Genomic DNA, 15,747 nt, shown 5'->3' on the forward strand with positions numbered 1-15,747 from the left:
CCGCCGCAATGACGGCAGGCCCTAAAACATCGTGCCACATTGATCAGGAATCTCACGCAAGCAAGAACGGAGGAAAACAATTCCCAGTAGCAAATGTAGCCCCAATAGATTACAGCAGGCCCTAATCCGAACCCCTGATAATCTTAACAATGGAATGTTTCCACCTGCACACACACACACACACACACAGAGAGAGAGAGAGAGAGATTCAGATCCAAGGACCTGGTGGTTCAACCCCCCCTTTTAAAGCATTTATACATTAACGACCTTTTTTCAAACCATGAAAAAATTGGCGTATTTGGGGCATTAAGTAGACCTACTGCTTTTATGCATGGTAAGGGAGGTCGCCCTGTTCCAAACTCAAGGCGTCCTGTCATCAGCTCGGCAGCCGGCTCCATCAGATGAGCTGCAGAGGGAGAGTCCTGTGCTAACAAAATGTTCTTTATTCACTGAAAGTGCATGGGAGCAAATGCATGGAAAGATGCACTGAGAAGCACCGAAGATACTCAACAACACCATCAATAACACTGTACAGAGTCCGATGCGGACCTCGTAGAGTGGTTTTCTTTTTTTCTGATGTCGTCATACGAGCAACACCTTTTAAATGAATTACTGGCATGAACAGATGACATGGTAACACCAACCGCAACAAGACGGTTAGATATAGACATATCATGACATTAATAACCAAAAGTAATTGGTCTAAATAACAGAAAACAACCAACGAAACCATAAATAGCTCCCTTGCCAACCATGCTTTGATCAAAACTGGCGCCGATAATGCCCGTGGGTGTATGCACAAGGCATATTTTGGACACAGTAACGGACCTAGAGAAGTGAACTTGCAAAAGTTGCCTCAAGACACCCTTCTTCGCGAGTCCTGGAATTTTCATTGCCCAATCGTCTCTGTCACTGGATAGGCAGGTTTCTGTTGCAAATATCCCATATCTGGATGCCTCAGGCGGGCATAGAATTTCATAGATATAGAAGAAGACATGGTAGGAACCGCAGATGGAATTTACATTACTTTCACCATAAAGAGAGAATCTCACGCAATCGGCTCAATTGTGATGATGGGCAGGCACCCATGTTGAAAGAGCTTGAACTACCCTTCCCTTCCATCCTTGCAGCAACCATTTAGAGTCTTCATCGATCACAAAATCTTTATGATATATTTCCTTCACCCTCTGCCTTATGGTGGACACTATTTCTTGATTCAAAGGAAGTTGCACAAGGCCAGCACGACGATTCCGGACCTGCCACTGTTTGTATGTCTCTGGCCTCTCAACCCTCTCCGAGCCCTCACAAGCAACAACGTTCAAAACCTCTCGACCAAACAACTCTCTTTCCATAAGTATCCTCTCTGGATGATCACGAGGTACATTTGTCTCAAGCATATCAAACAGCGCTGAGAAGTGGAACAAAGCCTCCCGAAAACGCGTGATGAAGAAGGGAGCAGAGTATGCTCCATTTACTATCCCCAGAACAAAAATTTTCGGATTCAACTTACAGATCTTATTCAGCACAATGTCCCTTGGGCAGTCGACCACAACTGTCTCATCGAATAGGTTCCTCATCCTATATAAGCAATTAACAACCAACATTTCATCCTTATCCAAGTTCAAATCCTCAATCTTAATATTCTCCCACTTGGCAGCTATTGCTTTGTACTCAAATGGGACATTGAACATCCGAGCATACTCTGATAACCGTTGTCCAGTCTCCTCAATTCTCTCGGCAGGTTTAAACCCTGGCTGAGGAAAATCAATCCCTGTTATGCGGAGTTTTGGAGGACCACCGGGTCTTCCTGAAAGACGCTGGATAAAGCTTGGCCACTGGAAACCATACAGTATACCAAAATCAATGATATGCAGCCTGGTTGCTTTCTCAGCCACATTCATGATGGTTTGATTTGCAAAGTAAAGAGAAAGCTTCTTAAAAGGACAAGCAGCTAAGTACAGTTGGTATGCCTTTAAGATGCTTGCAGCTGAAGTTCTTTTAGTCGAGAGAGCAGAATAAATCTGGCTCCCTGTGCCAGATAAGCGTGATTCCACAGCCTCTGCAAAGCAGTGTGCTAGTCGCTGTGTACCATCGCCACACGAGGACGAGTGTTGACGGATTTGCTTTAAAAGCTCGTTTGCACTCCGATAGTCATCCGTTGCTATAGATTGAGCACAGTGAATAAGGATAGCCCTCAAATCCACAACCTCCCTCTTACCCTGCTTCTTGTTACGAGACTTTGTGCCATTAGATCCTTTTGAAGACCCATTCTGCATATTTTTGCTGTTGATATTCTCCATGGTCTCTCGAAGATTAGTTGCCGAGTCATAACAATTTGCTCCTTTGCATAGCAAAACCTGATCGAATATTTCCGATCGAATGGTATCAGACGAAGAGCTGATGGCTGAGTGTTTGCTGCACCTCCATCCCTCTAGCTCCTCATCTTCCCAATGCGGATTCTTATGTCTCCTCACACCATTTTGACCATTAGCTTCTTCTAGATGTTTCATAGCCAAGGATTCTCTTTCATCCTCCCCTTTGACATCGTTATTATCAGCAACCAACCTTGGATCTTGCAGTAGCTTCTTACTTGCTAGATCAAGCACCAAATTGCCATTCGGCAGAATCCCATTTGCTTCCTTTTTGGGGTCCCTACCCTGATTATTTTCTAGGCCAAATACAAAACCATTCGAAAGAAACTTAATCCCTTGCTTCTTCAATCCCTGTGATGAACCATTCTTCAGGTTAACAGCCAAGCTACCGTTGGGAACAGGACTTGCCCCAACATTTGACTTTTGGAGTAAACCATTTCCTTCTAGGTCAATTACAAAATTACCATTGGGGAGAAAGTTATTTACAGCCTGCTTTGATGCTTGTGGTAAACCATTCATTTGTAGATCAAATAACAGGCCACCATTTGGAAGGAATTTTTTTGCTTCCTCCATTCCTTTTTTAAACTGCAAAACATGTGAATCATCACAAAGTACATCAGGAAGCACAAAGTCATCTACTGAAACCTCGTCATGGTTTTCTGCAGCATAAATATTTCCACTCAAAGGACAGCTTGAGTAATTGATAGGCAACGTCGAAACAGGGGAGACCAGCTCATTTTGGTTGCAACACTCAAAATGCTCAGAACACCAATTTGAGTCACACCCATTGTTACCACAGCCACTAGTCTGACTGCCACAATTCTGGCTATTATTGCTATCACCTGTACAAGCGCTAGCGTTATCTGGGCTCTCAGGGTTGTCACCGCCATAAAACTGCTGATGACCTGGTGATGGAGGATACTTTTCACCAAGTATATCATAGAAAGGTTTCTCGGTCGCTTGAAGAGCTGAACACTCCTGATACATGCAAGTCTTCCCTTCCATATCCTCATCCATAAGCATCTGACTAATATAGTTCAGAAGCATATCAGACATAATTTCACAGTGCTCAGGACATTCCCCATTTGCTGAAACAACAGTTGCATCAGGGAATGGAGGAGAAGGGAGTGGAGGCAGAGGCGGAGGCAGGCCAGGCAGAAGTAGTGGAATATCTTGGAAAGGTTCATCTACTTTAAATCCATTGAGGAACGCCGACAGGTCCTCCAGGCTCGGATCCATAAACATTGCAACTTTGCAACCTCGGATAGAATCAATCAACGTAATCTAGATCGATTCAAGCTGGACAAGTGGTATTTTCTAGGACATAGATCGTACGCTTCCAGACACCTTAAACATGGGAGCAAGAGGAGGCATATTAGCATATCCGTGTGATGCACTTTACACAGAAATCATGAGACAAACAGAAGTAGATCAAGCAATTAGAATGCAAAGAAAAAACAAGGGAGACGACAGACAACAATTTCTGCACTTATTTTCACCATTTTCACCCTAATCTTCGAGATACAGCTCATGACCATCGGTGAACAAGGTAACAGATGCTTAAAACAAACACGCTCCCAACCCTAAAATGAAACCCCAAATCTAGAATTTTACACTAAAACCTTGCATAGTCACATCCAAAAGCTCCTTCGGTCCAAAGGATCAGAACCCACAGGGACAAAGAAATTATAAAGCTAATCCAAAGGGAGTGAAAGGAGAAAAACACTTCCAGCCGCCTGGTCAAAACCCCCAAAACTGAAAATTTATAGCAATAAGTAATAACCGTTCATTTTCACATAAAAGAGCTCATTTAGTCGAAAAGATCAGAACCCGCAGGAAGCAACAAACTATAAAGCTAATCCAAAGGAGAAAGGGTGGTGATGGGGTGGGGGAAGGACACCTCGCCACCTCGGTCCCTGTAGATGCCTACTCCTACACCAGATTTGCTTCACTTTGACCTCCATATTCCGATGAAACTTCGTAAAATTCATTTTCCTTGACACGCACAAAACCTAGACCAAGAACTCAATTCCTGTAGCACCGAGAAATCTAAAAGTAAAAACAAAAAATAGCCTACAAAAAAAAAGAAAAAAAAACAAATATTGACATATTATTAATCTCTCCATGTAGAGGGAAGCTCCTTCTTACAAGTATATTCAACAGAAAAAAGCAACAGAAAATAGAAAAAAATGACCTCCATCTTTGTTCAGTTATCAAACAAAGTGATTCAACCTTGACACCATTATCTCTATGTTCATCACACCATACACAGACAAAGCACAACATCATCATATATATGCGGAAAAAAATCACCAATAAACCGTGAGAACGTGACTGAAAAAGATCCAAAATATAGCACTTCGTGAAAACCGACGACATAAATCACTGACTCGTCATGGAAAAAAAGTAGAAATAGAAAAGAAAATTTTCCTAATAAGAGCAAGCAAAATCCCAGCATATTGGGGGGGTGGGGGAGAGAGAGAACCTTGCCGCGAGGACGAGACCGCCAGACACACGGAGCGAAAGAACGAGAGAAAGTGGAGAGAGAAGAGAGGCCAAAGACTAAAAAGGCAGAGTGCCGAGTGCCCCCATTATAAAAACGAGGAGACGGGAAACGACACAGAGATGACAGGCCGGAGCACGCACCTGCCGTCCGATCGTCCAGCTAGGACTGCCCACCGGCTATCGCCGGTCTCTCCCGCCCGAGTTCACCGCTGACTCGCCTTCCAATCGCCGATCGGCGTCGCAGTCCCGACCCCAATTCCTCGGGTCCACGCGCTCCCTTCCCCCCTCGATTTGCTCTCCATGACAAAAAAGCCCTCGCTCTTGCGTCCCGCTTGCGGGCCTCCGCCCGTGATATTGCGGGCGAAGCGAAGGGCATCCGTGGGGAAAGAGCGGACTGATCTCAGACCGTACACCTGTCAAGATCCATGGTCGGCAATACGATCCAGGGGATCAGATTGGGTAAGAAGGAAGCGAACTTCTCTCTCTAACCGCACGGTCGTGGAGGAAAGGCCGTGGTTGCTGCTTTCACCCACTTATTATCAATCTCGGCGTCATTCCAAACTTGTCATATTTTTTTTTTTTTTAATCTTCCCTATTTACTTTTCCTTAATCACCAATTTTTGACTAATTGAGTTGTTGACGACTTCCTTCCGTTGAACGTGGAAAGTGGTGATCCCTTCCAACTTCTTATTCCTTACACATACACGATATATATATATATATATATATATATATATATATATATATATATATATATATATATATATATATATATATATATATATATATATATATATAGAGAGAGAGAGAGAGAGAGAGAGAGAGAGATGTATAATTGCATACAATCTGATTTATATTCGGGATTCTTTGTTGCGAGTACATAGCCTTCAATGATCTTACTGCACCCATGTGTTAGAGTCAATTAATTAAGTCGAAGAAGGCTGAACCAATCTGACAACCGAAGAGAGTGGACGGTGAAGTTTCATCACGTCTAGCAAATTCAACTGAATTACAGCGCAGGTTCTCACAAACTGACCACACCGATAGGGTGGGGTGGCACTGACCAAATTTATATATTTAAGAGCAGTAACAAGTAACAAAAATTGACAACTTAAGTTCGTCATGTCATAAAATTGGATATTCACGTAACTTTTTTTTTTTACTTATAACTTTGGATAGTCGACGATATTTGAGGGGTCCAACTATTTAAAAATTAGTTGGGATGTGATTAAAAACTGGAACGATTTGGATGGCCAAATTTAAGTACGGCATTCTTGTTATTTATTATTAGTCTGAATTTTTTTCTCTCAGTTTTTCTCGAATCGGAAAAAATCAAGGGCTGTGATTTACATTTTACATACCAGACGAATAAGAAACAATCTTAGCCATTGAGTTTTTTCAAGTCTGCATTTTTTCATTCTTTGCTGACCCCAGCCCGGGCTGGCTTTTTGGGAAGCCCGTTCCCAGCGCGCTCACGGCCCGGCTGCCCTGCCAGCAGTAGTGAGAATTCTCTTGAGATAAAATGAAAAAAAAAAAAATGTGTTCATCAGCCAACTAATACCAACATATTTCTGGTTTGATGGTAATATTCGGGCAAATGTTTTCAAATGTATAAAGGTTGAAAAAAAAAAAGAAAACTTCGAATCAAATTTTAGAAGAGTTTTAACGGGTCTGATGAGAATATAAGGCATTAACAGTATGCCAAAATTCCATGTAAGACTTTGTTCCCTAATTGCTTCTAAATCTTTACGCGGGCAAACCATTTTATCAATTAATACAGTCAAGAAAATTCTGTTTTTTTTTTTTTATTCACTTAAAAGACGATGAATGCAATCGTATTCGTAGTCCTAAAATTTAAACTCACTCTCCCGGAGCGCCGTGTATTATGGTTCCATTGGTATCTCCTGTGAGTCCAAATGGACATGCTCTGGATGCCCTAAAATGGAATATATATATATAGGCTTACGTAGGACACAGTTCCCTCATGCAGCACTACATCCGTCCCTGGCCCACATGAGACCATCTGGAGTTTAGAGTTATCTTCAAGATCAGGGGATGGATCTTTATCTTTCTTAATTAATTTTATCGGCTAAAAATATTTATTGTGGCGTATGATATACAGACTAGAAATAGAGGAATAATATGCGTCTATTCGAATTGGATTCACAAAAATTTCTTGAAAGAGTGCAGTGCAGTATAGTTGGTCGGGCTGGCAAACAAACATGCAAAATGCAAGTTGTCAATTCAATTCTCATAAACAATATTTCTCTAATTAATTCTACGGGGTAAGGTGCGACACTAAGGTTGTAATATTCACATACTCAGACCCCAACGTAACCATAAACTCGGACGGCATGGAGAATTTCCGCTCCATCTATTTCTACTTTTCTCCTTGCCTTTACTCAGACGCGTGTGCAGACTGATGCACTACATGCAACACATGTGGGGGTTGATAAAATTTAACTATTGAAATATGCAAATGAAAAAAAAAAAAAAAAGGAAGAAGCACTTCATATATACACGGGTTTCATATAGAAAGTTAGGTGAGTTGACTTAAAATTAACAGGTTGGAAGTTGTGTATAATTCAATGTCGCCATAACGTCTGATATATATATATTTATCCCAACTCATTCATGATGACAGTTCAAATAATAGAGATTTATGGTTGAGAGAAGAAAAGAAAAAAAAAATATGTAAACTAATTTTAAATAACAAAAATGCTCATCAATTTTTTCTTTTTATTTTTCTTTTAATTGTTCAGATGGTTTAGAAAATCATCATGAATAAGTTGTCATTGTAGATATCTAAAGTCACCATTCAATTTTCTTATATATATATATATAAAACTAGTAATCGTTGTTAAACAGAGCTAGTAGGCATGTGCGTCCTAGTAATGAGTCTTATTTTATATAAAAAAAAAAGTTGATGGTTTTACTCATGATTAAAGACAAATTAAAAACAGTTAAAATAATAAGAAAAAATGATTAAATCGATGATTATATTTATATATATATATATATTATGTGATTATGAAATCAAAGCTCCATGAGGGCGCTCGGTATATTTTTTTATGGCTGACTTGAAGACTTTAATTGTGAAACAGGCATTGGATTTATACCAAAATTTAATTATTTTTAATATTTTCTACAAATTTGAGTCATCAATAGATTCAACAGTGTGACGTACACGGAGGTAGACGAAAAATTTCAAAAGAGCTTTAATAAAAGCTTTTCACGGGAAAACAAGGCAATCTAACTCCGGCTTCTCTCTCTTAAACATTAAACAATGCTGCGGACATTTTTTAGGTTTAATACTCTCTCTCTAGTCTTTAGTACCCACCTGATGCACCAGTTTTTGTCATAAAATGTTGGCAACAATTAAATTCTATTAATTGTTTCGCGTTGAAAGTTGATTTAATAAATACCTTTGAGTAATTTCTTAATAAATGGATGTTTCATTTTTACAGATAGGGGCTAAACTTAATGAGGCACTAGAAAAAAAAAAAAAAAAAAGAAAACCTTCTGCTCACTGACAGTAAAAAACTGTCGGTAAAATGGTGAAAACTATCAGTTTTAATTTTGCTACGGCAGTAACACCCCATCAGTATAAACAACTTCGCTACGGCTAGACAATCCCTCAGCCAAAATTTATTTGTACCGACGGAGCCGTCAGTAAAAGTTTAACCTTCACCAACAGCATCTTCTTCGTCACTAAGAATTCACTACTTAGCGAGGAAAATACCGTCAATAACAAGGCAACATTTACTAACAACGTAAGAGACCGTCAATAAATGTTTACATAATTACCGACGATGCCATCGATAAGTAGCTTTATACCAGCAAGCGTCTCCCGTAAACGAGTGATACTCATCACCGGCGATTCCTTTATACTAAACTTTACTATTATTTTTTTTATATTACATTATACTCTATGGATATTATATTAAAATTTATATGTTTTAATAGGTAGGTGCATATTTATAATATAATAGGGCATTTTGTATTGTTTTAAGGTATAGCCACCCTAAAAAGGTCATGATACACACACTTATGTATAAGTATCCAAATATGCTGGGTGCTGGATAGCTAAACTGAAAAATTCTGGCAGCATAATAAACTGTTGCAAAAAACACCATAAGCCATTGTGCTACCAAAAACCATTATGACAACTGTTTTCTAGTGTTGAAGCTTAATTTTTAATCATCTAGCAGCATGTGAACTCCGGTATCAATGTATGTAAGCTCTTGAAACATGTACATTATAAAAACAACTATAACAGTGCCGTCAAATAAAATACACTCAGCTTATACATCACGTCAATTCTTTTTCTTTTTCAAAAAAAAAAAGAAAAGAAAAATGTTGGAGATACACTTATGAACATTTACATGCTTGCTTGCTTATTATGGGAGATTCAACAATATGTACTGATATTATTGAAGCTGTAAAAGCTCAAGGGGTTACATGCATCTAAAATACTGCAAAAATAACATATCATAAATAGCTGATTTTCGACGTGAGAAGCGAACTGTTTGAGAACTGCTTTATAGCGTCCTTTTCCGTGTCCGCGTGGGTTTCGAACTGGAGACCTTTTGACCAAGGTTGTGAAGTGGTGTTCCCAAAAGCAAAATTTTCCGATACCAAATTGTTGCTTTGTTGGTCGTCCGCTGGCGAAGATGTCGCCATTGACAGAGACTCCATACCAACTTCAGTGGTTCAAGATTCTTTTCTAAACATGAAGAAAGCAACTTCCGGTGGACATTTTCCACCCGAAAGGTTTCGATATAAATCGGTAACGTGCACCAAGTGAAGCCATCATGTCAACACCCGGAAATTTTAAAATGAAAATGCGGAATGCACTCGACAGTGGAAACTGATTATTATAGTCGACTTGCAGGAATAAATAAACTGGCAAGAAACAGGAAAATACATATCTTCGCTATGGTAATGGAGGGACGTGATATAACCCTTTCTTTCTCCAACTTATTCTAGTGGGTTCGATTGCAGCTTCATTAAATAAAGATCACTTTTTTTTTTTTTTTTGGTTTTTTAAATAATGTAGTGACTGCAGGATCTGTCCACATGTTCGGCCTATTTTCTTTTACCTTTTCCGGTGAAGAGATTCCGCTCCATTTTCTCCTCCGGACAATTTCCTATACGCGGCAATTTTCTTTAAAAACATTGAATCAAATGTTTCTTCCTCATTTCATGTAGTGCGAAATATTTTATTTTTTTAATCCAGCTATTGAAACCACACAACTGGTGCAAGAAAAATGCATTCCCTGAGAAACCAATTTGGGATTTTGCATTCGTGGAGGACCATTTTGTAAAAAGTAGATAAGATAAGGACTATTATTATTAAAAGCTACAAATATAAAGTTTTTAGTTATTACTTAGCGGAAACAAGCTAAAATTCTTATGGTCATATATCCTTATGTTTTAAGGTTTTGATTTGTTTAAGGGCGGAGGGAGGGGGCCCCGCTTGGGCTATGGCTCTGCTGAGCGCAAAGAAATTTTTTTTTTATATAATTGAAAAAAGTAATTTTTTTTTTTTAGTTTGAGCCGACCAGTCGCTCTTCTTGGCCCTACCCATCGCTCCTCTTAGCTCGATTCACGAATCGTTTGGCCCACCCCTGAAAAAAATACTGGTTTCGCCCCTACTTATGATAAACCTTTAAACTCAAGTGTTGTGTTTGTCTCTTAGGCCCGAAATGATCATTCAAATGACAACTTAAAAGAGACCAATAACTCTCTATGTTGTAAAAAGAGACCACTACTGTTTAATTGAAGCATGATAAAAGCAACACAGGCCAAAAGCATGCTCTATATCTTAAAAGACAAGAGGTTGAGCTTTGAATGATATGATGAAATACTCATTTTATTGATCCAACACTAGGACATGCTTGCCGCCTACGACTACTACGGTCAACCATAAGCCTTTCGAATATTTTTTGAAAAAACTTAAAAATATAGTGATTAAAAAACAATTATAAAACTTGTAAACAAAATGAATAAGTCAAGTACGTGTGAGTGGTAACATAATGCTATGTATGTTTCAGACACATACTGCCCTTGCCTGTATGTTTGGAACAAAGGAATATACATGAATATTTTGACAAGGTATAGTTTATATTAATCTAAAAACTACACCTGGATCGAGAGACTTCGTATGGACCACATAAAATCCCAAGGACAGTATGTTCCTGGCCTTCACGGACTTTATCTGCCTGCTCAGGAAACTTGATTACCCACCTCCAAGGACTGGACTACGGCAGCCAGTGGCCCAACCAGCTAGTTATTTTCAAATGTGTCTTTATGTCCAATCTGAAGGCGACCGGTTCCCAAACGGCAGCCTGTTGACAATCTTGGGGGTTTGAAGACGATAGCTCCGATATTCAAAGGGGTTGTATTGTTTTTATCGGGAGAGAACCTCAATTTCAAATTCATTAGATTAAAGAAAGCAAGAAAAATTTGTTGACTGCGGTTCAAATGACGCTGACATATCGGGAACTTCAAAAATAACGTGGGGGGGTCGGTCCATAGTTAAAAATGGTGGGGACGTTGTCCACGTGCTGGCAGACGCCGATCTCTGAGATCGGACGGCTGTCACTAATTTAAGGGTCTTCGAAGCGACAGTGGGTGGTGGTCTCCGCGCATTTAAGCGTCCGAGCACGCCACACGATGGCCACCCACCAAGCGCTCCTTCTCATGTTAGGTAGGGCGGAGGGAGATGAACCGGCAGCGGTTCACAAGATGGGCCCATGGCGCAGTCACGTTCGGTCATGAATCGGGTCCCACTGATGACCCGGACGTTTTTGGTCTTTTTCTGCTGTCCAGATCCAAATCCAAGTGTGAGCGAGAGGTATTAATTCTACCGCTGGAAAAAGGCTCAAAAGCCCCTCCATTCCCCTTGCCACCACCAGAGTCTTGTGTCAGTAATAACAACAACGATATACCCTTTAACTTGGATGTCACGCCCCACCACTTTAAGATACAAGATCATAGTGTTCACGAGAATCAAATTAGATACCAGCCTTTATACAGTCCCCTAGCTATACTATGCCCCTTGAGGTAGTGCCATCTACATACATTAAACAAAACAAAATTATTTGATATTTAACTATACGTCTCTACAATAGCTTTAAGGAGCGTAGTATAGCTGGTCATGAGACGAAAGAAGAGATTGACACATAGACAACACATTCCTCTCATGAATGCTGTTGAGAACCCGAAAGATAAGGAGAGTGAGGGAACTGTCGGGCCTCTTTCCAATAGCGGTTGTTAATAACCTGCTCACCTAAAATTATATTCTCTATAATCTATAATGATGCTAGTAGATGTATTACAACTTGCGTTGTCCAAGACTTTTTTTGCATTTACATCACTACTTACATAGGAAAGATGCAATAACAGCGAAGTTGAAAACTTCGCTGATGGTAGAGAGCAGTTGATGTTCGAATTCTCACATTATGGTTGCTTTTTGGTCCTTCTCAAAACAAAAGGGAGGACTTTTTTTTTTTTTTTTTATCTTTCTTTAGAAAATAAAAAATTCACCCTTCCATTCTTATTCATGTAAAAGGGCTTTCACCTTTTTAGTGTTCTAAGTGTTTTGGACCTTGTAGCATTGAGTTCTTGGTTTGGAATCAAAGCATTAAATATGCTTCCGGCCAACGGCTACCAATACTTCCAAGTGACTTTTGAAAGACACTAATGCATGTAGATCTGAATCAATTTATGTGGGTCTGTGTGGGTGTGCCCCTTCGTGTGATTTCTATCCAGTTCTCATTCATCCATGAAAAAAGAAGGAAAAACCATGTCAAAGCATGTAGGTTTGGGCCTTGGTTCCACTTTAATTATTTTTAAAAATTTACTTGTTTTATATAAAAAATTAAAAAATATTATTTTGGTCCTAATTAAAATTTAAAAACTTTAATTCAGCATAAACTCGCCTCGCCTGATAAAAAATTTGTAGAAAGGAAAAAGAATAATGATGGAAGAGTTGACGACCAACAACTGCGCCCAGCTGACCCTGCATTGTCATGCTCTTTAGCTATTGATTTTTTGAATGGTTTCGTTTTCCTTTAGTCAAAATTTTTTGGCTCTGCCATCACGACAAACTCAAAATTGATTTTTTTTTTTTAATGGTCGCCCCTTCAACCAAAATTTCTGGCTTAAATTCAAAAGTAAGTCTGGAGAAAGCGAATTTAGATTAAGGAGATAAAATATTATGATGAAGGGTTGTCTTTGCGCTCTTATCCCATAATTATTAACATAGTGACTGGCAGAAGTTAAGAGTTGATACATCATTTATGATGATAATGTTGTGATGGTTCTGTTCTCAAAATGGGTAGCAGAGATTTTAGATCTCTCTCCAAATTATCATATAATATTTTGCTTGCATGATCGGCTCACTACGACGACCCCGTTGGTTGGTTGGGTTCCACTTCCACTTCCATTAACGCGATGCTTCTACTCTGGATCCAGATCATTCCAGCCCAAACCGGACCCGCTTTGGACCCGGCAAATCACTGGCCCGAGAATCTCCGACTCAATCTCCTTTCCCACATCGGATAGGTATCCCCGGCTTGTGCTCTACGTGGCGGAGCAACCCACCTCGGTGGGTCCGACTCTCCCCGCCCCTGCCAGCCGCGATTCTTCTCCCAATAAATCGCCGCATTGTCACTTCCTCGGCTAAATCCCTTGGTTGATATATATATATATATATATATGCCCGATAATTGTTATATCGTTAAAAATAAAAAATCTATTACTAAAAAATCTACAAATCCTTGTAAAATAATCATCATGTTTACAAACCATCTAATGCTCCTCCACAGTTGTTTTCTAACCACATATTTTTAAGTTTTAGTTACCTAGCAATGGACTCCAGCTTATATATAGTTGTAAGATTGGGTTTGAAGCAGGATCGGATCTAAATCTGAGCTTACGTCCCCTAATTTGGAAAGTCCTCTCTCTATCTCTCCCTCTCTGTAATTTAATTTAATGGGGTGGGTGAAACTTGAGGAGCTAGTTCGAGACTTGTGACTAATAGTAGCTACAGGACATTTTTCAAAGTTATATAATTGTTCTTGTTCTGATGATTAATGCCCAACAACCTAATGAAATGTATTTGTTAATTTTACTTTTGAATGCTTTATAGCGTTATTGACTGTCATTACTCTTTGTTTAAGGCACCATGTGAAGGCAACTACGGAGATCTGAGAAGCCAAAGACTGAGAGAGAGAGAGGATGGAATTTTTCTATTCCCACCTGTAGCTTGTTCTTTTGTGGGGGTTCATGAGTCCCCACATATTGTAGATTCCAATCTCTACCACATGATGACCATGGAGTGTTGGAGATAAAGGAGTGCAAGGATGCAACCTCGAGGAATTTAAAAAAAGAGCAAAACGAAAAAAGGAAAAACAATTTAAAAAAAAAAATACATCTGTCTTGCAGTTAGGTCTGATAAACAAGACAGACAGGTTGCTGATTGGCCGTCCCAGTCAGAATTTGTTGAATACCATAAAATAAGTTCACCAACGCAAGAACACGAAAAAACAGGTGTTAAACTACATTAAGTAAGGTCAAATGTTCCCCTGAATTGACAAAATTTTTAATAGGTGAAACCCTTGGTCTCGGATCCTGATCAACTTACAGGAGTACGTCAACAGTGATTTGAATTCTTAATAAGTTCAACTGAAAGATGCATGAATTACATCTTGAATTTGTAAGCATTACTCTTACAATCTATGAACTTCAAGTCAGATAACCGTAGCTCTCTATCTTGAGATTCATACTTTTGATCAACGTTGAGAATCTTAAATCTATATTTGTCAAATCCAGAATTGCCTTCTAGAATTATAGATCAACAGTGAACCCCACATAGGGTCAGACACTTAGATCTAAGATCAGAAGAAATCAAACGCTTCCTGATAGTTAAACCACGTATGCTCAGCATCACATTCTTCGAAGAAGAAGAAGAAGAGGATGATGTATATGGCTCCTGTTCCACATGTATTTCTCACAAAGAAGGAGAGAGCTAATGAGAGAGGCACATGTGGGCAATTGCCCACACAAGCCCATATAAATTGCTTATTTATGTATTAGCACCTCATTGACATTTAGTTCATTTACTCATTACCAGCATGCTTCTTTAAAATTCCAATCGAAGTATCAATCCCTTAAGACAGAAATTTGTGGGTCTACCTCTAGAGAGGTTTTCTGGTTTCATAACCTCTTTGTATGCTAAGTTGGTAGGGATGGAGACGCATGGATCTGGACCCTGCCATAATGGGCAGATCCAGATCTACAAATCCAACACTTCCTAACAAAAAGATTTGACCATAGAGCCCTTTCTATAGTGTTTCAAACCGATGACGTACTGAGTTCGGTAGTTTGGTGACGTTACTCGTTCAATTATTGGGCATTGCTTCTCTCGGGCGAGCCCAGATTGAGTTTCAAGTGTTTGGTCTGTTGGCCATACACTGTTTATGAGACCCGGTTTCTTTGAAACTATGGTTGATGGCAGTGTTCTATCCTATTAACCAGCTACGTGGCAAGCGCGGCTTCTCTTTCCCTTTTTTGTGGCCTCAAATTTGATAAAGAGTACAAGAATCCATTTAAATGAGGCCATTCCTTTTTGCTGTCAGGATTCTCTTCAAATGATGTCCTCTTCTCATCAATTCTGAAAACCAGGTTCTTTGTGCTGGCCGCGATATTCTGCATATACGTGTGCTTTGGCCTCTGTCTCGCCCATGATAGCTACGCCATGAAGAACCACAGCCAAGTTTATATTTTTGCAATTTCTTGTTATTGTTTGATATGTGAAAGGACAAGTTTACATCCCCACGCAAGAAGCTCTTTCACAAATGTT

The 15,747-nt window shown here is 39.5% G+C and overlaps 1 protein-coding gene across 1 annotated transcript; it reads right to left on the bottom strand.

The window, feature by feature from the left end:
* Positions 1–425: 425 nt before the first annotated feature.
* Positions 426–4,978, bottom strand: LOC116255738 (scarecrow-like protein 33). The gene is made up of 2 exons (XM_031631689.2): positions 4,858–4,978; positions 426–3,719 (listed from the first exon to the last, which is right to left on the bottom strand). Exon 2 carries the CDS (start codon positions 3,615–3,617, stop codon positions 1,062–1,064), a length of 2,556 nt encoding a protein of 851 aa, XP_031487549.1. The 5' UTR covers positions 3,618–3,719; positions 4,858–4,978; the 3' UTR covers positions 426–1,061.
* Positions 4,979–15,747: the final 10,769 nt, after the last annotated feature.

The sequence above is a fragment of the Nymphaea colorata genome, chromosome 6 (assembly GCF_008831285.2).
Source record: "Nymphaea colorata isolate Beijing-Zhang1983 chromosome 6, ASM883128v2, whole genome shotgun sequence".
In the NCBI taxonomy this organism is placed as follows: Eukaryota; Viridiplantae; Streptophyta; class Magnoliopsida; order Nymphaeales; family Nymphaeaceae; genus Nymphaea; species Nymphaea colorata.

Excerpts from the sequence above, each read along its gene's own strand:
- LOC116255738 (XM_031631689.2), bottom strand. The coding sequence starts at position 3,617 with ATGTTTATGGATCCGAGCCTGGAGGACCTGTCGGCGTTCCTCAATGGA.